The 25318-nt window shown below is 34.0% G+C and overlaps 1 protein-coding gene across 1 annotated transcript in view; it reads left to right on the top strand.

The window, feature by feature from the left end:
- Positions 1–25318, top strand: part of LOC108366683 (ETS-like protein pointed) — a gene marked incomplete at its 3' end in the record, with an annotated part of 61687 nt that overhangs the window by 28407 nt on the left and 7962 nt on the right. The window contains exons 3-4 of the mRNA XM_017621145.1: positions 20123–20239; positions 24892–25095. Of these exons, the coding sequence (XP_017476634.1) occupies positions 20123–20239; positions 24892–25095 (321 nt within the window). The remainder of the gene's footprint in view (positions 1–20122; positions 20240–24891; positions 25096–25318) is intronic.

The following is a 25318-nucleotide window of genomic DNA, read 5'->3' as shown; positions in this document are numbered from 1 at the left end:
TGGCTGCGTGACTTGCTTGCGATTGAGAAGAGCGTATGAGGCAATACGAAAAATTCATTCATAAATTTTACGTAGCACAGACCGGCTCAACAATGGACATATGTATGTATTCATGTACATACTCGATTGTAGTGGGAAATCGAGTGATCATATTCTACAGGCGATCGTGTATGAGTGCAGTCACTACAAACATACATATGTATGTATGAATTAACCGGCTGTCAGGCGATACCAGAGTAGAAGTAATCTGAGCACAAGTGCCTGCCGTGCCTGTCTGTCAAAAGTGCTTGTCTAGCTGGCTGAAAGCCTGTTTGGCCGTCCGTCCAATTGATCAATGCATTTATATTGATAAATGATGCAGCGTATCAAGAAACACATGCAAACATATGTACATAAATGAATGTACGTATTCAAAAGTCAAGTGGTCGCATTATTACCCGTTGTGGGCTACTCTTCTTGGAGATAACCAAGATTTATTTTACTGGGCTCCTCGGTTTCTGTCACATACATACATACATATGCACGTATGTATGCCGTCAGTTGTGGTTGATCGTGTTCATTATTTTAATGTTAACTTGATTTTTAACCGACTTCCAAAAAAGGAGGAGGTTATCAGTTCGTCGGAATATATACATATATATATTTTTTTTATGTATGTTACCGCATAACTTTGGACCACGTCAACCGATAATTCTTTTTGCATCGGAAAGGTAGTGTCTCAGAGTTGGTCCCATACTAATCTGGATAAGATCCGATCAGTGGATTATGAGATATATATATATATATATATATTTGAGAGTTGAAGTCGGTTTTTTTTTGCTAAAAAATACTTGTAATCATTTAATTTTTAACAGACTTCACAAAAAGGGGAAGATAGCAATTCGTCGAAATATTTTTTTATTTTTTTTATGTATGTTACCGTATAACTTTGGACCACGTTAACCGATTTCTTTAATTCTTTTTTTAAAGGAAAGGTGTTACTTCACAAGTGGTCCCATTTTAATTTGGTTTAAATCCGATGATTGGAATTGAAGTCGGTTTGGTTTTTCGCTTAAAAATAATTTGTTTCGAATGTTTTCTTAATGCTAGCGATTCCGAGCGAAATCAACTTACATAGATACATAAGTACATACGTACAAATTTCACACACAAATTTCTTTTTGAGTTTCCCGAGTAGTAACATTGAATTCAACACTGGTCCTGTCAACAATCATCTGTTAGTAGACTAATGTCAAGTTTCTGTTTCCAAAGCTGAGAAAATGGCTCGGTGGTAAGAGATTTGTATCGAATAAAGAGCTTAAATCTGAAATAAAAGTTTAGCCAGTAGACTGAATATATCGATTTAGGAGATAAGTTGGTGCGGTAGCACTGTGCGCTGTGGCATTTTGCCGGGGCTGAAAATGGGTGTTAAGAAGAAAAAACAAGATTAATAGGGAAACTTGGATCTATCAAAAACAAGTTTTTGTACCATAAAGTTATTTTTTTATTGTACTGTCGCTGTATATACAGCAGTTTACCTAGTAATAGGACAAACAATTATAATGATATTTAAAATAATGTAGAAAGTGATGGCAATTTATTTATGAAAGTATTGAATACATATTAGTAGACATCTTTGTCCCCACAATTCATGTCTTGTGGTGCCCAAGATCTTTTTGGACTACATCATATTAATATTAAGTACCAGGTTGACCGAGCTTCGCCCGGAGTGCATATACTTTTTAAATCTTTCAAGATTTGGATAGCTTTAAAAAAATTTTTGGAAAAAAAATTGGATTTCGATATCTATTAAGTAAATTTCTTACTCCAAAAGTTAGGTGGCAACCCTATTCCGAAACAGGCTGAAATGAGTGGTACATATCCTGAGTATGTATATACTGTGTATACATAAAAAAATGTTGATTGATATAAACAAAATAAAAATTTGTATTACATAGAAGCGTGGCAACCCTGACTGAAAATATTCTCTAACCAAGTTCTCAACAATACCTCTCATTGCCTATCCATATTGCGACGTTTTAGATAAATTGTGTAGAATCGAAAATAAGTGGCAACCTTTCACTATAATCCTAAGAGATAATATTTTTTATAAAGGGAAAGCATTGTTTAAGAACCTTTTCTTGGTACCCATGAATATAGATATTTTCCTTTTTTTCTAAAAATTTTGGAATTAGGGATCTTTAAAATATCTTCCATTTGATACCCATATTATGATTTTTTAATTAATTTGTAACTGATTTTGAATAGGGGGCCACCTTATACGAGTATTTTTTGTATTCAGAATGTGCCCATTTTTTTCGAAGTGCCTCGAGCGCTCATAATGTGCGGGATGCAATGGTGTTACGCATGTCGATCTTGCATTATCAGTTCATGAACAGCATCGATGTTTTATGGTTTCAGCGAATTATGTTCACAATTGAATTCATCAAACCAGTGGCAAATAGTGACTTTGACTCGATGAACCACATTTTCCAAGGCGCTTTAAAGAATACTAGTTGCCTCCGTACGATAAAACGTTTCCAATAGAAAACCTTTCCAACTGTCAAACTCTTTGATGGTAAGATCGTAACCGACTTGTCTTCAAACCAACTTTGGTATAGGACGACGCACAGTGGGGCATAAAAGGTTGCTGTGGACAAATCAATTTTGAGAACCCAAATATGAACCGATTTCAAGTTTTTTTTTAAATAAGAGATAATTAAATTTCGCGTCGATCTATCTATGGCGATTTTTCAAAAAGCTCTAGTTTTTTATTTATCTATGTTGAAAAGTGAAAGAAAAAAAATGTTCCTTTGAATGCTTCCAATTGTTTGGAAAATACTTGAAACTGATTTCAAATGCCTGCAATTAATTAAAAAAACTATTCATAAACATTTAATTAAAAAATATTTTTAATTTGCCATCTATACTGATATATTTATATTTTGAAAGCCGCTTTTTTCCAATCGAGAAGCTCGAGAATAGCTGGACCGATATTTTTGAAATTTTGGACCTCGACTCTAGACCCTCAAAATATGATAATAGAAGAAGAATAATTTCGATAAATCAAGGGGGCGTGGCACCTCCCATACAAACTAAGGTTTTCACACAACATATCTCTGGAAGTATTCATCGTAAAGCGCTGCAACTTAGTATAGAGATATATAATATCAACGCCAAACTCATGGAAAAACTGGGCGTGGCACCTCCCATACAAACTGAATTTCTCACATTAGAATGTGTATGTGGTGTGTTCCCTTTGGTGGTTAACCGATTCATATACTATGTGTACAAACATACTTATGTACCATTGAAATGCCTTGATATTTTAAGAAAAAGTTTAAAATATAATTGTGGAGAGTACATTTTTTTTTAATTTTTCTAAAATCAAGATGATCTTCAAACAAATTGCAATTTAACTGAAACTTGATTTTAGTGTGTATACTAGCACATTCAATATTAGGACATTCTTATCCCGGGATTCCGGAGTTTTTCGGGATTTAGACTTTATTACAATTTTGGCATTTTTCAAAAATGAAACACACAGATTCATTGTCGCCACATTTGGTCTTACGCGGAGCATAAAAGTATAAACAGATGGCTGCGTTGATCCGGATCAACTCGGGAATGAAGTGCAGTTGATGCGAATTAAGTCCGAGTTTATCCGGATCAACGCTGGCGTCTGTTTAAGCTTTAATGCAGCCTAGTAAAAGAATCCGTAATTTAATGTTAAATATTTTTGTAGTATTCTTAAATTATATTAATTGTAAAAAAAAACTAAAATTGACAGAAACTCAATTTCCACTATGCCAATAAAGTAAACTTAAGAACAACTCTGCGCCACTGTAAACGTTTTTGTGTTTTCAATTGCTATCAGATTTTCCGTTCTTACACAATTTTTGCGCAAAATGTTTGAACAAGGCAGGTTCTGAAATTCTCTTCCGAGTGCACCCCGGAATGTCGGTATTCCGGATCCCGGGATTGATTGCCCTAGTGTATAGCTACGGGCCATAAACTTTTAAGTTTGATAAGCATTCTATTGTACGTAGTATGTACATACATATGTAGTATGCTTCGTCTCTCATTTAGGGGATATTTGTCGAATCTTAGCACACTTGTTTTATGTATACTATGTACATACCTTTAGGGCAACATGCTTACTTTACGAAAATGCAAAATCTGGAATCTCAAATTCTCGAAAATCCTAACTGGGTTTAAAATTAAAACTCTTTAAAGCAAAAACAAGCGCTTTAGTTTGTTCTTTAGTCACTAGTGACACCCTGCTTCAATTTACTTAGTAGAAATGAAGGTATGTACATATGTATGTACGAGCGTTTATGATCGTATGTAAATTTTCAATCCTCGTTTTATGTTCTTCATTCCGTTTAAGCATTTTTCTTGTACATTTAATATTTTCCCTCACCGTAGAAATTCAAACCTATGCGCTATATTGTTGTTGTGGCTGACGTTTCTTCGTTTTGTTGCTTATCCGCTTTAGTTTTTTAAACATTAATTTGGCATACAAACAGATACACAAATGTACATACCTACATACATAAATGCAAGCGTGGAAACAAAAAATAAACTAAATGTTGATATCGAGATACGATGATGGCCGCTTCCGTTTCACACATGTACGTATATATGCATGCATGTGTGTATGTATATCGGTCTCACGCCACAACACCGTCGGCAGCGAGTTTATCTATAGAAAATTGAGAGAGCGTACATTTCCCTATGCTCCCGCGCTCGTTGCTGGCATGTGTGTGTGTGTGTGACTCGTCTCTCCCACACACGATCACCCGCTGTGGATTTGTTTGAAATTTTTGTGAATGAAATTTTCCAGTTGTGCGTACGTTTTTTTACGTTTCTTTTTCGCTGCAACTTGCAACGCTCTGTACTCCTTACAAAAAGTATAACCCAGCCAGCATTTTGAATCGTAGCAATTCGAAATTCATGTCTTGGCGCGCAACTAATCATGGAAGATGTTGAATTTAAATGCAACCAGTGTTGCCGTTTTAGCCCTTTGGTAGCTAGATTTAGCTACCACATACTTTTTTGGCCACATAAATTTCAAACTGCCCCTAGCCCCCTTTTTAGCCCTTTGGAGAATTTACTTATACTTGGCATGAAAGAGTTGTATATGCTTAATTTGATCTCTTTTTTCATTTATGTAAGAGACGAATTTTTAAACTAAGAAAGACTGATATACATATATACATATCTATTTGTATTGTATGTTCCTAACGTTTTTATACATACATACTGTAAAAGTGTTTAGGCTGTTGACTTATCTATTAACGATTTAAGAATAGTTTAAAATAGATAAGTTTACGGCCCTTAATATGCTTAATTTGTTGAATGGCTCATCAAGTCAATTGACCGTGTATGTTCTTGTGGTTTGATTGTACCAGCTACTGGTGTCGTGAGTAGTGAAATTAGCTCAATTTTCTAAGTAAAAAGTATTTTGATAGAAAATTCTTGCACAATATGAGTCAAAGCCGTGTTTGTGTAAGATTAAGTTCACGATATTGCAGCTGTGAATTAAAAAAACAAAACAGTCTTTCAGCAAAATGGTGGAAAAATTATGAAATTTCGGCGCTAATCATCGATCTTTCCTCGACCTCATTTGTAAAGAAAGAAAGATTGTACCAGCATGCTGGTAAGTTATATGCTTCGGGCCTGATGGTACAATCACTTAATGGCGCCAACAACCTGGTATCGTATATTTCTCCTTTTATACAAAAAGGTTTTTGGTTGGATAAAATATAAAATATAAATAAAATATTTGCTTTTTTTCGAGAGTTCATTGTTTTTCCAAACCATTTCTTATTGAAAATGTTTGCGTGTATAAAATTTTAGCTACCATTTTTAGCCACAACGACATTTTTTAGCTCTTTTTTAGCCCTTTTTTAAAGGCATTTGGCTACCACTAAAAATGATTCGCGGCAACACTGAATGCAACACTGCTTCCGTCAACTGCCATCGATTAATAGACTACTGTAAAATTTTGAGCAAGCTGCGTCATTTAGTTTGTGTTTGACAGCCGTTAAAGGCACCTCGTGAATTTTAATTTAATTTTAAGGAAAATGAAAAAAAGTGAATTTCATATGCTGATTAAGCATTATGTTTTGCATAAAATGTCCACTATCGAAACCAAGGAAAGGCTCGATAAATACTATGGGCATTCTGCATCAACAATTTCAATGGTCGAAAGTGGTTTACTGAGTTCCGTGGTGCTAGTACCAGCAAGGAGGGACATCGCACAATCGGAGAATGAAAATGTGTGAGGTTGCAGGCATCTCAACCGAGTGGGTATACCACATTTTACAAGAATATTTGGATATGAGAAGGCTATCCGCCCGATGGGTGCCGCGATCGCTCATACTCGACCATAAACGCAACCGTGTGACTACTTCAAAAGAGTGTTCGGCGATATCCAGCCGCGGTGTATTTGTGCCGTTTCATTACCGAAACATGGATACATCGCACTACAACAAAGACCAAAGAACAATCACCACAGTTGGTTTATCGGAGTAAACATACAAGAAAGAAGGCCAAGCTGTGTCTGGTGGCCAACAAGACCATGCCCATCGTTTTTGTTTTTTGTTTTTTGATTGCACGCAGTGTCATTTACATCGATTACTTTGAAAAGCTTAAACCGATCATCAAGGAATACTACTCCAGAACTTTTGGACAGATTCGATATTTATTTGAAGCAGAAAAGACTGCATTTAGCGAGCAAAAAAGTACTGTTCCATCAAGAAAATGCACGAGTTTACACGTGCGTAGTCACCCTCTCCAGTATACGTATTAGCCCCTTACGATTATTTTCTGTTGCTTAATCTGAAATAATGGCTGAGCGGTAAGAGATTTGGGTGGAATGAAGACTTCATCACTGAAGCAAACGCTTATTTTGAGAGCCTTGAGAAAACTTAATATTTATAAAAATTAGAAAATTTAAAAATTTTTTTGATTTGAATGGGGACTATGCTGAGGAATAACACGGTTTCTTGCCGAAATATATATCTTTTATTAAAAAAATAACGGACTTATCAAATTACCCTCGTAGTATAATCTTTAGGTGCTCGTCAGTGATACCAACCGGGGGAGAGAATTCCCCGATTTTGGTGGAATTTGAATTTCTCGGGGGAATCGGGTAAGGACTTTAAATTTTGGGGAACTCAATATTTTGATTTGATTTTAATTGGAATATTTCTATTGAGGATAAAACTGCGTTTATAAATTAAAATTTGTGATAACAATCTCTTATTTTGTTTTTTGAAACCATGCAACCGTGTGGATATTAAAGAAATTGCAACTGTGCATAGCGACATTTTTTCACGTTTTCGTTTGACATTCTCTTTTCTCGTTTCGTTTTCGCCACAAAGCCATAATATAACCTTTTTATATTATAAACATGAAATTTTAGAAAGACTGTCTTTATTACATACTAGATACTTATATCACAGTTAATAATATTTTTATTTGTTTTTTTTTTTCAATAATAAATGAGCACATGAAGTGCCTTAAATATGTAGCAAAATTAATTTTGGGGGAATTTCATCGAGAATGGCGCGAATTTTTTCAGGTATTTCGGGGAGTTAGCCCCAGGCGACTTGCTAACGGCTCCAGAATGCTATAAATCCCCGAACAGTCTTCCAAATGCTGACTGGGAAACTCATATATAGGAAAGTGTGTGCATGCACACACACAGCTGCAGGTGGAGTGATCTTCACGTGATCTCTTTACCAATTGTAAAATGCATGTTTCCTCGCTGTTCTCTCACTCTCATTCAATCGCTCTCTCTTTCTCTTTGAGTGGTTCATTTTGTTTATTTAGTGCGTTTGTGTGCGTTCCGCTTAGGATATGCTAGCTGTGTTGAATGTCTCGTTTGTCAGCGTTTGCGATCCGTTTCGCTTCAGTTTGACTCTACGAATTCAATAGATACAGAACGTTTTTGTTATACGTTATTATGTTTTTATCATAAATTGTCGTAAATTTTTGGTTAAAAAGCGAATTTTTAAAGTAAAAATTTCGATCGGCAAAATACTATATATAAACATATATATAAGTCAGTTTTAATACTTAATAATTTTAGAAATTAATTTATACCACCTTCTCGAAAGAAGAAAAAGTGCAGAGAATCAGTGTTGTGTAGTGGTTTATATGCGTGTGCGAGTGTAAATAAATAAAAGTGAAAGAAAAACTGCCAGCTATTTTAAATGCCTTCTGCTGTTCGTATTGTGATAACTGCACGAAGTGAATTAAAATATCGACAGCTAAAACTGAGAATTTATGGCGTTTAATATTTAATCATTTTGCATTCAGTCAGGGTTGCTTTGTTTCATTGGTTTTGTTTTTATAACTAGCAAATTCTGCTTCTTGATTGAGTATTGTATATAATTTGAAAGACTTTATGATACACATATGTACCTTAATGAGTACATACATATGTACATATGTACGTTTCAAAAAGTTAATTAAAGCTTAAATTACTAAAAGAAGCCCCAACAGTTTGATGTTGAAATTTGAAATGATAAGGAAAAATTGATAAACCATTTGTTGGCGCGTGCAGTTACGTTTCATAAAACAATCAGTGCATATCATGCCTGTTGACTGTTTGATAACATTCAGCACATTTTCTTGAAAAGGGGATTTTTTGAAAAATGTTACAAACGCAGCTTGTCTAAAAAAACCGAAAAAAGCAAAAAAAAAATTATGCGCTTTGAACAAACTTTATATGGAACAGTTAAGAATGACTTCGGGATAACTAAAATAATAATGGTGTCTCTTGAATCTTTCGTGGCAATTTTTCTTATTGGCATGTTCATTTTAGAAAAAAATTAGCCTCATCACTCAACATAATACCTATTGCTACAAAAACAATGGGTTGACTGGACCATGATTTTCAAAAAAAAACAACTTGCACAATTTGCAAGCGTTTTTCTGGCGGTAGTCTATTAGCGCATCGAGTTAAAAACCAAACCAGCTCTGAAATTATTCAATTCGGACACCGCTGGTTGTAGCAGAGGAAGAGGGAAAGAGGGAGGCCCCCACTGCGATGGCAAGACCGCTTAGGCGGTTAGAGCGCCAAATAAGAAGAAGAAGTCTATTAATTGTGAAATGGCAAACTTAGGTTAGGTTAGGTTACACGCCCTTGTGTGTGGAATATTACATACTTTTACTCGGAGACAGAGTTCCTACTTTAAGCGAATGTTAAGAGGAGACACGTAACCATAATCGAAAGAGCAGCATCGAGTCGTTGTTCTACTGAACCAATTACTATCCTTAATGAAGCCGAGGAGTTCCAACTCTTCAATCCAAGTGCTTGAGGCGCTTCGTCTGCAGACATGGACTTCGACACAGAAAGTGGTCGATTGACCCTTCCTCATCCACATCATGACAGCCTCTGCAGAGAGTGCTTGTTGGTATTCCCCACTTTTGAAGCATAGGCGCTATAGCATAGTGGCCTGTGATGATGCCTGTAATAATCCTATTATTGCAAATATATTAAGTTGCAGTATGTTCCTTGTCTTTTTCCTCTAAGCCGCTGCCATAATAATGTTGTGATCTCGCAGTATTCCCATTGGTTCCACAAGTCACTCGTCGCGGTCACGATATATTCATTAATTTTCCTAATGTGATCGCTAAACGGTGGTAGTACGGAGCTATCCCCCTCTTCTATTGTCATCTCTGAGTCGCAGCTGGCCATCTCATCAGCTGACTCCTTCCCTTCAATATTTCTATATCCGGGAACTCGGCTAAGTGACGCCAGCGTGTTGCGATATTTCCATACAATTCCCGTTTACACTATTTTCGATCCTATTGCTTTCACTGCTGCTTGACTGTCCACAAATGGAGTGGCTTTGTTTTCTGGAACTCTACCACTAACCGCTCTCTGTATAACGTAGATCTCAGCTAGGAAGACACTGCAGTCGTTCGGTAGACGAAAGGACCGATTGATTTGCAGGTCCTTTGAGTAGACACCGGCTCCGGTTCCTTGTTCCATTTTTGAACCGTCAGTGCAGATGGATATATTGCCCCTGGTACTGGCAGTGTGGCATCGCATTCTTTTCCTATATGCCAAGGCATGCGAGTCTTTGAACTTTTCCTATTATTTTCCTGTTATTCCCTTAGTCTAGAGCCTTCCAGCATACTAAGGACCCGTGGGTTGCAATTTGTCTGATGACTGTGGTGTGCATCCCATAGGTGCCGTACGGTGATAGTCCCTATTGTTTTGCAAAAGTCCTTTTGCTGGTAGATATTTTTTGGCTCTCTGCTCTAAATCCTTTTTCCTATTCAACATGGAGGCCAGAATTATTTCGAGGTATTTTGGCTCGGAGGACAGTTTCAAAGTAGTTTACATTAATTTCGGCAGAGAAAAAGTGGGGAAATACTTCTGTTACCAGTTCTGTCTTAGAGGAATTAGCACCCAATCCATTCTAGTTGGCCCACTAAGAGATATCACCTAGTGCACTCTCCATTAGTTCACTTATCATTGATAGGAATTCGCAGGGAATTTGCACTAAATCGTAGGCGACAGCACTTATTCGCATAGTTCTAAAAATCTCTAGAATTTCGTTAACGACCAGGAGCCAGAGGAGAGTGGATAGTACGATAGCTTTGAGGCGGGCCCCTTGTGGTTTTCCACTCACAGATCCTGTGGCTATGGTCGCCTTGTTTATTCTTCGCTTGAGCATGGAGCCAATCCATGCCACATATTACGCTGAATGACGTGCTCAAAGAGTACCTTGCTTATCGCCTTCAGAAAGGCGGCAAGGTTGGCAAACGTAACTTAGCACAATTTACAATAGGGTTGCCAGATCTGAAAATTAGGACCGTTTAGTTGTGATCGGCAAATGCCACCTCTAAAATACACCCTAATACATTAAGCTGTGTGGTGTTGCATTTCGGTCCTTCATCCCTAGAACTATTGTGATACATGTATGTATGGCTACTTGAGATTTCGGTTAGAGGTTCCGCATAGAATTATAAAAATCATACACAATTAGCTAAAATTTCACAGTTTTTGCCAAATACATGGATTCAGTGGGCTTTGAGAGCTGTACTCAATCAAATTTAATCTCCTGTAAAAGACATTGATGTTGATTCTGCAACACCGTCAGCCGAAAAAATTATTATTATTTCTAGCGTCTTGAAATATGCACTTTAACTTCCAAACTGCATACCAAAAATTTTTTAAAACTTCTGAATAAAAAGTTTAAAATTTTCGGATGCAAATGTAAAAGTTTGTTGAATTTTCATCATTTTTGTACGAAGTGCTGAACTTTTATAAAAAAAATAGAAACAAAATGTCACTTGACAAAGGTATGCCAGTCCTGCGCTTTAGAAGAAATTCTTTTTTTTTTTAATTTTATAAATTTAAATGAAGTCAATTCAGGATTTTGTACGATACTTGGCAATCTTTTCTTGCTAAAATTTTAAGCTTTGAATTAATTATTATAGTTCATTACTTATGTACATAAAGACATACATATGTATGTATATGATGAGTTTAGAGCCCGTTAGAAGACATGTACATATTTAGCGGATTTTTTTTATAACTTTTGTCCCTGTAAAAAAGACATGCATAGTAATTTACTTCAATTGTCTTAGTTTTTCAAATAGTTTTCTTCTACTATCTGTAATTAGAGTTTTTGTAGAATTTAAAGTTTATTAAAAACACATTAACGCTCTCATTAACGGGCACACTGACCTTTGTCATGGCAAGGTAAATAATTAAGTACTATACCTACATACCTATGGCTAAGTATATTGATATGTAAACATGTTCCAAGGGTTATGAAAAAGTTGGTATGTACATATGTGTGCATTTATTGTATATTAGGGTGTTATTTAAGGGGAGAATAAGAGGGGGAGAAAGAATATGTTATATCGAAAATAACGACAGCATTAATCAGGGATTCTTATGACTACGCAGCTTAGAAATTATTGAGTTTTTCGCAGTTGTAATTAGTACTAGCATCAGGACACCTAAAAGAACTATCTTTTAAAATTCAGGATTTCAAACGACATATAGTTTAAATAAAAAGGTTACTTTTCATACATAAGACACTTTGACACTCGAGCAAAAATTGAGATATCTCAACGAAATTTGGTATGTAGGTTTCCCTTAATCCAAGGTAGGTTGGTATTGAAAATGGGCGAAATCGGACTGTAACCNGTTAAGTTCATTAGATATGTGCACCAGGTTTGATTTTGTGAAGTTAGATTTTTTTTAGCGGTACAGGGCAATTTAAAATTTGATGAAATTAAACTTGTTGTATAGTCACTACACCTTTTCCAAAAGTATTTCAGAAAAACACAAATGTATTTCAGAAAAGGTCAAATGAATTTGAGAAAAGGCCAAATGAATTTCAGAAAATCTCAAATGTATTTCAGAAAACCTCAAACGTATTTCAGAAAAGGGAAAATGTATTTCAGAAAAGCTCAAATGTATTTCAGAAAAGGCCAAATGTATTTCAGAAAAAGCCAAATGAAATTCAGAAAAACACAATTGTATTTCAGAAATATATTGTTAGAATACAGTTGTGCTTTTCTGAAATACATTTACCCTTTTCTGAAATACATTGGAGTTTTTCTGAAATACTGTTGGAAAAGGTGTAGTTTGTGCTGAAAAAGACTTTTATAAACTGTTCAGTTGCTGAGCTTACACTTCTCCACTTGAACCAAGCCTTATAGAGCAAAATCGAATTCTTATGTTTCGGGACCCTGAATGCGTATTTTCAATAACAATCAAGGAACTAATGATGTCTAAGAAGGTTAGGCCGGATTGCATTGAGTATTTTGTCGCCTAAATTTCTTGATATATTCAAATCTTATCATCACTTATGTATGTACATATGTATGTATGTATATGTAGAAGTAAGTTCACCTCTTTCACTTATAAAGTTTCGCCGTTTCAAAACCTTTATCTTGACCTACACACTTGTTCATATCAGCACCCCTTCTCCTACCCTCCCTAACTTTCCGCCCCATTAACCTGAAAGTGTGAATATTTCTTCCAACCCATCCATTGGTAATAACTGCACGCGTATCTCGTAAGAATCAAATTACTTTGCTGGTGAATACGAGTAAATATGTATACATTTTTTCACTCCTTGCAAGAGTACGCAATATGTATGTGCTTATGAATGTACTTATGTATATTGAACATACTTAAGTAAATGAAAGAATGAGCGTAGAAAAGAAAGTCGTCAATTCAAATAGCCAAACGATAGCGGAGGGGGTAGACAATGCCAAGCACCCACAACTTCAGTTGTCTGCCTATTTTGTTGATATGCGCCATGTATGTATGTATGTATGTCCCATGTTATGCTTATGTATGTATGTTTGCACCCCATCAGAAAGCTGTGAAGTGGCGTTGAAAGGGTCATGACTTTCATTGACACTGCAGGTCAAAATCGTTGATTTGATTTTAAACGGCAACATTGTTAGACACAATGCTGATATTATTCTGTTGCTACAGTTATTATTGCTGCAGTGGCATGAAAAGTGTTGCTGTGGAAATTTAATTGTATCGCTTACAAAGAAATTTATTGCCACCACGCGCACACTCCGTCAACACTTTCGATATTTGTATGTATGTACATACTATGTTTGTACATACCAGCTGTTACTCTTTCACTCTAATTCGCCTTATTAAATTTATTTACACAAATCATTTGACTTTTGGCATTGCAGTCAACTGATAAAAATGTTTATCGACAAACTGAACTGCATAGCTATGAATGGGTGTGCTGCAGCTACATGGCTTTCTATGTAGCTAATAATAGGGGTACAGCTGTAATTGCTTTGAGGGGGTACTGATTGTTAATTAATCTTTTCGTTAGTGCCGCCAATTAGGACCTAAGAAATTTGATTTGGAAAAATCAAAAATCCACATTCATATTTGTAACACTTTCATCATTAATTTGTTATATAGCTGATTAAGGGCCTGGCTGACATTTGAAGGACTAATCATAGTTTAAACCAGCTAGCTCTGAACAGCTCGCCCTGAGTGTATCGAACGCTATGTTACTAACGCGTTATCATTCGAACGGAAGGAGCTAGTCTATTTTCATACAAGCATAAAAACAAAAGCAGCGAAAAATATTTTCATCAGGTACTTATAAAAAAATAAACAAACAAAAAATTAAGAACAAGAGACAATTATCATTTAGATAACCAATAAGTACTTAATGTGAAGTGAAATATCATTATTATTTTTGTTTTTGCATTTTTGTGATACCGTTAAAAAAAAAGTGTTTAACACTCTTCGCACATTTCATTCAAAATATGACAAATGAGTGGATAGATTGGACGGATTGCCGTTTGCGTGCGCCTATACGTGCCGGCTATAATCATCATCAATCGCTGCTCAATAATAATTACACTGGATTTTCGAATAAATTCCATTTGCGAGCGCATAAATTGCAGCAATTGCATACCGCCGGAGCGAAGTTAAAAGGTGATTTTAATATCCACATTCTTACTTATGAACAAATGACAATGTAATACGATACCTACCTATACACAAATATATATGTATGCATATATGTAAATACATCGTTGTAAAAGTATGTAATTTTCTATTTAGTAGCGATTAGCCGTTTGTGGTAGCAGTAATTTGATCTTAAACCTAATTGGTGTGACGCGCTAATCATTTCAATAAACGCTTTAATAAACACTATGCTGTTTGCGCTGTAGATAATATACATACAAACATATGTATATATACGTACGGCTATGTAATCAAAAAATAATTGAAATATCAATATAAAATTAACAACTTGTTAAATTTACAAGTAATTTTTAAGCGCCGAACAGGGCCGACTTCAATTCTTATATACAAATTTAAGATTATCGTTCATTTCTTCATGATCCAATAATAGGATTTAAACCCGAATAGTATGGTACCACCAGTGAGGTAACACCTTTCCTCTAAAAAAAGAATTAAATAAATCGGTTAACGTGGTCTAAAGTTATGCGTTAACATACAGATGCGTGCAACTAATTAGCAACGAAATTCAAAACGACATTGCTTGCAAATTATGTTTATTTATTTATTTTTAATAATTTTCATTTAAAATATATTTCAATCTATTTCAGAAACCACAATAACAAAAGTTGCAAAGCTTGCGCAAATTGCAAAAAAATTAATCAAACTTCAAAAAAATGTCATCAAAATTTCAAAATTTTTAATTAGAATATTTAGAAAATTTTCGGNGTATGCATATATGTAAATACATCGTTGTAAAAGTATGTAATTTTCTATTTAGTAGCGATTAGCCGTTTGTGGTAGCAGTAATTTGATCTTAAACCTAATTGGTGTGACGCGCTAATCATTTCAATAAACGCTTTAATAAACACTATGCTGTTTGCGCTGTAGATAATATACATACAAACATATGTATATATACGTACGGCTATGTAATCAAAAAATAATTGAAATATCAATATAAAATTAACAACTTGTTAAATTTACAAGTAATTTTTAAGCGCCGAACAGGGCCGACTTCAATTCTTATATACAAATTTAAGATTATCGTTCATTTCTTCATGATCCAATAATAGGATTTAAACCCGAATAGTATGGTACCACCAGTGAGGTAACACCTTTCCTCTAAAAAAAGAATTAAATAAATCGGTTAACGTGGTCTAAAGTTATGCGTTAACATACAGATGCGTGCAACTAATTAGCAACGAAATTCAAAACGACATTGCTTGCAAATTATGTTTATTTATTTATTTTTAATAATTTTCATTTAAAATATATTTCAATCTATTTCAGAAACCACAATAACAAAAGTTGCAAAGCTTGCGCAAATTGCAAAAAAATTAATCAAACTTCAAAAAAATGTCATCAAAATTTCAAAATTTTTAATTAGAATATTTAGAAAATTTTCGGGTATGCAGTTTTGTAGCCCATTGAATTTTAGTATAATAAAGTGCAAGTTTCAAGTCGCTAAAAATTACCGTTGATTTTTTAGAATTTTTTTTTGTGGAGGGTGTTGCCCATTTTCTTCCATATAACACATGATCAAAATATTTTTTTACATGGAAAAAAAATCCGCAACACCCTCGACGAAAAAAATTCTAAAAAATCAACGGTAATTTTTAGCGACTTGAAACTTGCACTTTATTATACTAAAATTGAATGGGCTACAAAACTGCATACCCGAAAATTTTCTAAATATTCTAATTAAAAATTTTGAAATTTTGATGACAATTTTTTGAAGTTTGATTAATTTTTTTGCAATTTGTGCAAGCTTTGCAACTTTTGTTATTGTGGTTTCTGATATAGATTGAATTATATTTTAAATGAAAATTATTAAAAATAAATAAATAAACATAATTTGCAAGCAATATCGTTTTGAATTTCGTTGCTAATTAGTTACACGCATCTGTATATAAAAAAAATATATTCCGACTAATTGATAACCTTCTCCTTTTTGTGAAGTTGATTAAAAAATAAAGATATTGTAAATAAATTAAAGTTTTTACAGTGTTGCCTCATACGTGCTATTGCACAGAGACCGAAAATAACTTTTATTGTAAATTTCAAACACTTAGAAGTCAAAATTTTCGCAGAAGACAATTGTTGATGCCCTTGTCTTCCTCTTGATCTTGTCTACAAGAATCCAGAATAATTTTTTTTACAACTTTTTTGAAAAAAGTACAATTTCAACTGTTAAAGACTGACTTAAATATTCAAGCTAAACCAAGCCAAATATTTTTTTGACTAAAATAAAAGGCTTTGTGAAATAACAAGTAAAAAATTTAAATTAAAAAAATCGAGGGCGCAGTTTTCGTATGATAAGTGCAAATTGGAAGTGGTTGAGAACTCGCTTTGATTTATAACCGACTTCAGAAAAATGAGGAGGTTATCAATTCGTCGGAATACTTTTTTTTTATGTATATTACCGCATAACTTTGGACCATGGTGGTCCTATACTAATTTAGATCGGATCCGATCATTGGATCATAGAGAAATTAACGATGTTTTTAAATTTTTATATGAGAACCGAATGAAGTATGTTTTTTTTTTGCTTAAAAATTATTAGTAATAAATTTTTCGCAGATGGTTCTACGTAAAATCTTTAATTTTAAGTATGCCCGATAGCTGATTGTAAGTAACTAGTTTTTGATTCACTTGCTAATTCAGAACTATCCAATGCCGAACAAACTACACTCCGCGTCGCTTGAAGAGGCACACACTTTTTCCTCAGATCTGAGCTTATATCTGGATTTTTTTCGGCATCGGAGACATTTCTTTTTGATCTCATATTGAAGAATGATCAATTTCACAGAAAAGTAGTGAAAATGGAGACAACACCTCTATTACTTAGGATTTTATTCCAAGTTTTATCGAACTACATGCAAATTATGGCTATTATTTTGATTCATTTGAATAGGCACAGTGATCTTAACACAACGAAAGGACTTGATTTAACCAACAAAAGCATGCCATTAATTTTAATTCTAGTATATAACACTTTTAGTATTGGATACTACATCCTTAATTCCAATGTATGGAGAAACTCCTATCCGGAAGGCGATTCTAGAGGCGCTTTGAAAAATCAAGGACATCTCGCTGCTTACCACTTTAATCGGCGGAAAGTACAACTGCCAATCATCACATGATTGTCTGGGGTGGGTACAAAAAACATTCGTCCTTTCAAAAATTGTGACAATTATTATTAAATCCGTTGTAGCCATCAAAATTACACTTTTCGCCAGTGAAAACTACAATTTTCTAGTTGTTATCTCCGGCATGAGAGTTTTACAAAATTCCAGTCATGATTCTTGAGGTTTTATAGTAAAATTGATGCCTCTTTTTGACATTTTCTGAACACAAGTATATAGAGTAATCGGTAGTTCCCTTGTGGTGTCATCAACACAAACGTTCTTCTTTCACTTTGGTCCACTATCTCGACAATATGATGCTGACCTTGTAAAGGAATTTTGTTATTTCCGTCTAGCTTTTGTGTTCTGGCTCCATTTCAAGGTTTTTTATGCGAAGCTGTGAGCCGGCTTCAGCTGTCAAAATCATTTGCATTTCCTTCAGTTTTATTTCCAACATATCGCCTGCCAAGTCCTGGATCCATGAAGCTCTCCATTTATGCATTTTTTGCAGTTGAAAGTGCGCGTGTTTTACCCATTCCTGCTGTGTTATAGGTCTAATTATCTTTAAATTCCTAAAAAGATTTTAAGTGGAGTTTTAATAACTTTGCTATACACATACACCCAGCCTTGTACCTATTAAAGTAAATCAAAATAATAGCCATAACTTTCGTGTAGTTTGATAAAAAGTGGAATGAAATCAACGTAGTAAGGGTGTTTTCTTCATTTTCACCACTTTTCTTCGAATTGAATCATTCTTCAAAACGAGATCAAAAAGAAACTTCTCTGATGTCCACAAGTCCCGATTAAGCCCCAATTGGATCTTGAGGAAAATATGTGTACCTGTTGAAGTGAAACGGGGAGTATGTACATTAGGGGCTCCCCCTAGGGTTGTTCTATATCGAAAAAATTAGGCCCCTATTTTTATTGGGAAATCAAAAAATATTTAGAGGTCGCTCAAAGCGTTCAAAGGTTTCCATGTATTTTGTATGGGAAAAAAACAACTTTTTGTAGACATTGTATGGAATTCTTGAAAATCAATATTTTTTGGTCACTAAAATCCGGTTCTGACTTCCAATAACAATACCCAATTAATTATTTAAACATTTTTTAATAAAAGATTTTTGATATCCAATGGGGGATAACATTTGATTTTCCGGGGGTTTTGGCGGAAGAAAAAAATATAGGTACTATGAAAAAATGGTTAAATTAATAATTGGTTGTTATTATTTATTGGGTATCTCCAGAAGAGAAACAGAGTTTTCCGATCGAAGAATATTGATTTTTAAGAATTATATACAAATTCTACGAAAAGTTGTGTTTTTCCCATATAAAAGCATGGGAAACTTTGTGCGCTTAGAGCGACCAAATATAATATAGGGGTCTATTTTTTTAAGTACAATCCTAGGGGGTGAGACTTTACTTTTTCACGTGCACTTTTGAACCACCCTAATGTACATTTGTAGTTTTGAATTCTAGCAGTTAAGAGCAATCGGTTGATGACAGTTATTAAAAGCATAGAATGAATAGGTCCTTTCTATTTAAAACTGTTGAAAAAGTATACCTGGAAAGCAAAAAATTTAGTTTTACATACTTTTTTTTGTTTAAGCGCTTTATATAGAAAAATATAAAATTTTAAATCAGTCTTATTTTAGGCTCTTAGAGAGATTTTAGATTTTTATTTTTGAGTTTAATTGAGCTCTATCTCAATAGAAGTTCGATTTCTGAAGTGATCGTATTCCTAAAGAAAAAATAAAAATAAATTCTCATTTTTGTTGTTGGTATTTCCGACAGGGTAGGAGTGTGATGTAATGTGGAACGATTTTCCGTCATCCCTTGTCAAATTTGGTTTGGAGACAACCCGGTTTCGGCGTTGTGCCATCTTCAGTGTCATTTTTCACATTACATCAAAAATAAATTCTTTCAAACCCGAGTTTAATAAAACAATTATATTATTTGTTTTTCAAGGACACTAAAATAAGCGACTCGTGAGATTTGCTCATATTTTTTACTCTTGAAAAGTGAACACAATGACACCAAAAACGAAGTTACAATAAAAACTCTATACTTAATAATTTAAAAAGTTACTGCATGAGCTGGAAATTATAACTTTTTTATATGCTCCCATAGTAAAAATTAAAACACATTTTCTTCTAATGAGCTATTGTTAATCGATACCGCTATGAAATTTTTACACAACATAGAATAAGAGGTTTCGTTAATTTCCGTTTAGCTACTTAACTAAAAAATATTTTTTTTGGATTACGACACCCTTGTAGCAAATATGTTGTTGTTAACAAATTTTTAACTAAACGCAGTTAGGGTGGTATTGAATTTAGTTTAGAAGCCGAAGTTGTACCAAGCGACAAACGTTTGGAAGATTTATAGCACGCTATCCTGTCTTGTGCGTCAACAGGACGTTATCCTTGCAAAATAATAATATGTATTTAATATTTTAACACTGTTTTTGCTATAAACTAACTGTTCTTTTTTTTTTGGTAATTACTATTTTCAGATGTTCCAACACAAATTCCACCGCTCACACCAGGTACAAATCGAAAGGTAGCCGAAGTGCTGAAAGCCTCTTTCGCTTCATGGGAGAAGGAGGTGCAGAACTGCAATATTACCAAAGGTGAGTTTAACTTAACTATAAGTAAGTAGCTTACCCGGCACGCTTCGGTACACCCTACAAATTTCAAGTTGCATTTCTACACTCAGAAACAGAAAAATGTCAGCCAAATATATTTATCTCAACACGTTGGCCGATTCCGCTGAAACTTGACATGTGCTCTAATTTTTTTATCAATAGGGTTTTTATTATGAAATATGGTAAAGATGGGCTTATTGACAAGCCTTCTACCCTTGTGGGCGTTTCATGCGATTTTGATGGAATTCGCTATGTAGTGAGTAAATGATGTGAAATTTTGTATTTATGACTTTTAGCCCAACAGGTGTTTTTATCAACTGTCGCTAGAATTTTTCCGCCTGCCTGCATACATATAGTCGAAACACTGTTTGACGGAATGTAAATTTTATCGAACAAAATAAAATTTGATTCCATAAAGTGGTTCCAAGAAAAATCTCCAAAAAATAACTACTAAACGTTCCAAAAAGGTTCTGATAAACCATTAAAAATAAGCAATAAATATTAGAAACCGGGGAACAATCATTATACATACTATTCTATAGACCATAGGCTCCCAAAATTTGTTTTCTCGTATACCACTTTCAAAACTTTACTGGTTTTGGTGGACCCCTTGCTGCTACATTTTTGGTGAACCCCTTGCTGCTACATTTCTACCATATTCCCAAAACTCGTCAACAAAGTTGAAGATTAGATCTAAGTATGGAAATTTGCATCGCGGCTCAGTTCCAACCCTAAAATCAGAGTAGTAAAAATAAAAATTGTATATTTTCTTTTTTATATTTACTAAAATAATATGACTACTGACTTGTAAGTTTTTTCAAGCAACATTCTCTGACCTTCTTAATCATAGTTCGTAGAGCCAGCGAGAGCGTATAGCTGTGAGGAGTTATTTGTTTCTGATCACTCCAATTTCTTACAGTCATTGCGCTGGCATTATTTACATTATCTTCACCATAAACTCCTCACATGTTTGGCTCACTTACAAATTTGCACGAAAGTATGTATTTGTAAAAGAGTTTATTCGTATTAATAGCATCATTTTTATTTTCACCGCGAGTGATGCGAAAAAAATTTATCCCTCACATTTTTAAAACACAAAACTTGAGATAATAAAACCGCAAAGCGTTTTACCTTTAATTCCGAAAATGCCAAAAGAGAAAAGACCGAATCTAGAAAAATCTATAAGAAATAACCAAGCAATCGGCGCATCAAATTTAAAGCATAAATAAATTGATTGCCTAATTTGCGCTCCCTTCTGCTTCAAAGAGTTTATCAAAGATTAAAACTACTGCGTAATGAAAGCTGCATGAGCAAAATGGAGTAATAAGGAGTAATATTTTGAGTTGCATGGGAGCGTGAGGTAAATATATTGAGGTTTAGAAACTGGCTTATTTTAACGATAAGCGCTCCTTTCTTTTTTAACTCACAAATGAGGAAATCAAAATTGATTGTTCTTGAATTGAGTTGAAGTGAGGAGGAAGATGGAAATTTTATTCCTCAGTGAGGAATTTTTGCGAACTCTCCTAAAATGCACTAATGAAAAAGGGGAGGTTAAAAGAAATAAAGCAAAATAAGCAAGGTTTCTAATCCATATTTCGGTCTAACTGGAAAAACTTTTTTCAAGCCCGTTGCGAACTTGCAAATCTTAATTTTTTTCACGCAAAACGTAGACTCCCGTCGAGTATCCGGTCTACCTAGACCACTTTGGAGATCACTGGTTTAGACTCTAAACTTTAGGGCTAACCATATATATAAAAAAATATTTAAGTAATTTTTGGTTAGCTGGCATGCATGTCATCGAATCGATTTTTCCAATCCGGTTTCCACCGTATTTTAGATATCTATATGCGATTTGTTTGAAAGGCTTTTTCCAGTTTAGGGGAACCTCTTAATAGTTTTAAAATTACATAGGTACTAGGTAACCTAGGATAGGTTAATTGGGGGTGATCAGTATAACATATTTGATTCCAATAAACGAATGTTTGGCGCTTAATCGTTTTCTACGTGTTTGGCCCAGTCTCTCCTCCAATTCGGGTTCTGCTTCTTGATGTTGTGACACAAATGGAACGGACGGACAACCGCTATTTGAAAAATCTTTTTGATATTGCTGGGACCAGAAATTTAACCATGGGCCTCCCGAGTGGCAGTAGGCACATCCAAGCACTCGGCTACGGTGGCAGGTGCTAGGTTTTTCACGCGGCAATTTTTCGAATAAGTCGAAAACCAGTTTTGGAAAAGGGCGAATAATCGAACACCCTAGTATTTGCGGGTGTTTAAGTTATTTGTACACTGAGAAAAATTAACCATTTTGTATTTTCTCAAACTAAAACACATATTATTTGGCGTCTAACAATCTCTTACTTCAAACAGATTTTTTGGAGATTTTTTCCTTTGAGTACATTTTTGTTCTGCACTTCACAAATGCTTTTTTATATGTAACTAAAAAACCTAAAGAAAAATCAAAAACTACAAGTTGCGTCAGACGGCAATTGAACCTGCACACTCAGCTACAGCAAAACAAGTACTTGAATGTATTATTTATTTTTAAGATTGTTTAAAAAATACTTTGCCTGTTCGAAAATTTCAATCTCTAACAAGGAAAAACTGAAAATGAACCTGTTTAAAAAAATCATTACACTTTTTTCTTAGTGTACCAGAACTCATTTAAACCTACTAACCTACTAAGGGAAAAGAAGTCTACCACTTTTTTTTATGAAAAGAACGAACACTGAACACTGAAATAGGTTTAGTTAATTTCTCCATAATCTATATCTATATATATAACACCGCAAGAGATTTTTTGCAAAGGTTATCAGATCCACACCGTTTGTTCGATTTTCAAAAATGAAGTGTCAATTTAAAGGGCTTGCGCTGTAGATGTGCAGTAAGATTTAAATTTTTCGAAAGGAGCTGCCGCCTGTTAAGAAATTAAGCTCAAATTGTTAAAAAAGTTAAATAAATTGTTATAATATGGGTATCAACCCAATTGATTTTGAAAAGGCTTTATACCTTAACTACGTGTTATAGGGTTGCCACTTGTTTAAAAAATCTAATCCAATTTTAATCAAAGGAATTAGATAAGTGAATAAGGTATCACCATATGAGTATTAGAGGAGAGAGGTTTAAGAAGATAATAGTTTGAAATTATTTTGGTAAGGATTGCCATCTGTTTGAAAAGTTGAATTAAATTAATTTATGCCCAAGTTTTATGAAATAATAAAAATGGTTGTAAAACGAAGGAGTTTTAAGAAATATTTACTTTGACAATTTACAATACTTTTGATGTGTCTGAGAGTTGCCATCGGTTTAAAAGGTTAAATTAAAATTATTGAATAAGTTAAATGAATTACAAAAAGATGGTTAGCAATTAAAATAGGCTAAAAATCCTATATTTCTGAACTATATATACTAGGGTTTAAAAAATTTAATTCCACTTAATTCATCAGATATTTGAAATATTTATAATTTTAATTTTATATTTTATAGAAAAATCAAGTTCAACATAATTGGTCAGTTAGGAAGATTTTAATTGGGTTGCTACCTATTTTTTTGAGGTCATTCGATTTTCATACACCGTTATTTCGAATTTGCAAAAAGAGAACTCAAATTAAAGAACTGGGATTGCACATAAATGTGCAATAACGTTTTATTTTTTGAAGTTAAAACTTTTTAGCGGTATAGAGTGGTTAGAAATTATATGAAAAGAAAAACCGACACCATGCGAGACATCTCTCCACTCAGAAATGTGGGGGTTTGAATAGTGTTTCCACCTTTTTAAAAAGTTAAACTTAATTTTGGCGTTTTAAAGCCATGCGGGTTCACTAGGTTTTAATATATTTTCCAAGGGAATGATTCGGTTTGCAAAGATATTATAAATGTATGAACATTTATCGGAACAAACTTGAAACCCTTACCATTTTGTTTTGCCTACATCATTTTGATAGTATTTTTTTCACAATTTTATAAAAACACACGATTTCGTGAATTACCCGATCAGACCTATATGCTTATTATATCTAATATGACACTTAATTTAATTTGTTTGATGTTTAAATTTTAAAAACTTAATTTGTAACCAAAAAAAAAAACGACCGAATAGTTCCCACCATGAGATGCTTAGGACACTTAAAATGCTATAAACTTCTTTAGGATAATTTGAAATTTATAGTCGCAGTAGATAGTTATGTCCCGCCCCTCTCATGCTATCATTTATTTTTAATTGATATTGTCCTATTTCACACAATTATAATCACAACTAATTTTCACATAATATTTCTACTCGCAATTAACTCCCACACTCAATTTACAACTCGATGTTAATAATCGTGCATTGGTACAAGTAAAATACCAAACATACGTGATATATGTAAATAAATTGTCTCAAGTCGTAACTTGTTAATATTCCAAACAAATTTACACGCATTTGATTGCTTTCGTCAATAATATTAATTAAGGGAAATGGCAAGTGAAATAAAAAAAAATACAACCTCAACACTGTTAAGTGAGCATATCGAATGCATACCAATAACATTTTTTTTAATTTGGATATCTCTGTGAGAAAAAATGCCCACCATATTTCTTAAGTGTGCCTACATACATACATACAAACATGCATTAATTTTTCATTTCTTTTTAAGATCCCCGCGAATGGACGGAGGAACATGTCATCTATTGGCTAAACTGGGCAATCAAAGAGTTCTCGCTGGTCTCAATGAATTTGGAGCCGTTTATAAAAATGAAAGGACGTGATATGATTGAATTGGGCAAGGACAAGTTTCTAGCGATAACGCCGCCATTTACTGGCGATATTTTGTGGGAACATTTAGATATACTACAGAAAGGTAAGTGGCAACGAGTTTGGAGTATTAAAATACAAATAAGACAAATGAAATAAAAAAATAATAATAAAAGTACGAAGGAAACCAGAAGATTGTACTTAAAGCAAATTAGTAAGAAAACATGATTTTCTTAAGCTAAGGTCAATCAAACCCTGTTCAAATGCCATCTACGCTGATGAAGCGACTGGAATATTAATGTGCAGTTGGCGCCAGCAAATATTTCTAA

Source organism: Rhagoletis zephyria, unplaced genomic scaffold, assembly GCF_001687245.7.
Source record: "Rhagoletis zephyria isolate East Lansing unplaced genomic scaffold, Rhagoletis_zephyria_1.1 Rzeph_scaffold_02376, whole genome shotgun sequence".
In the NCBI taxonomy this organism is placed as follows: Eukaryota; Metazoa; Arthropoda; class Insecta; order Diptera; family Tephritidae; genus Rhagoletis; species Rhagoletis zephyria.
This window is presented reverse-complemented; position numbering and strand designations above follow the sequence as displayed.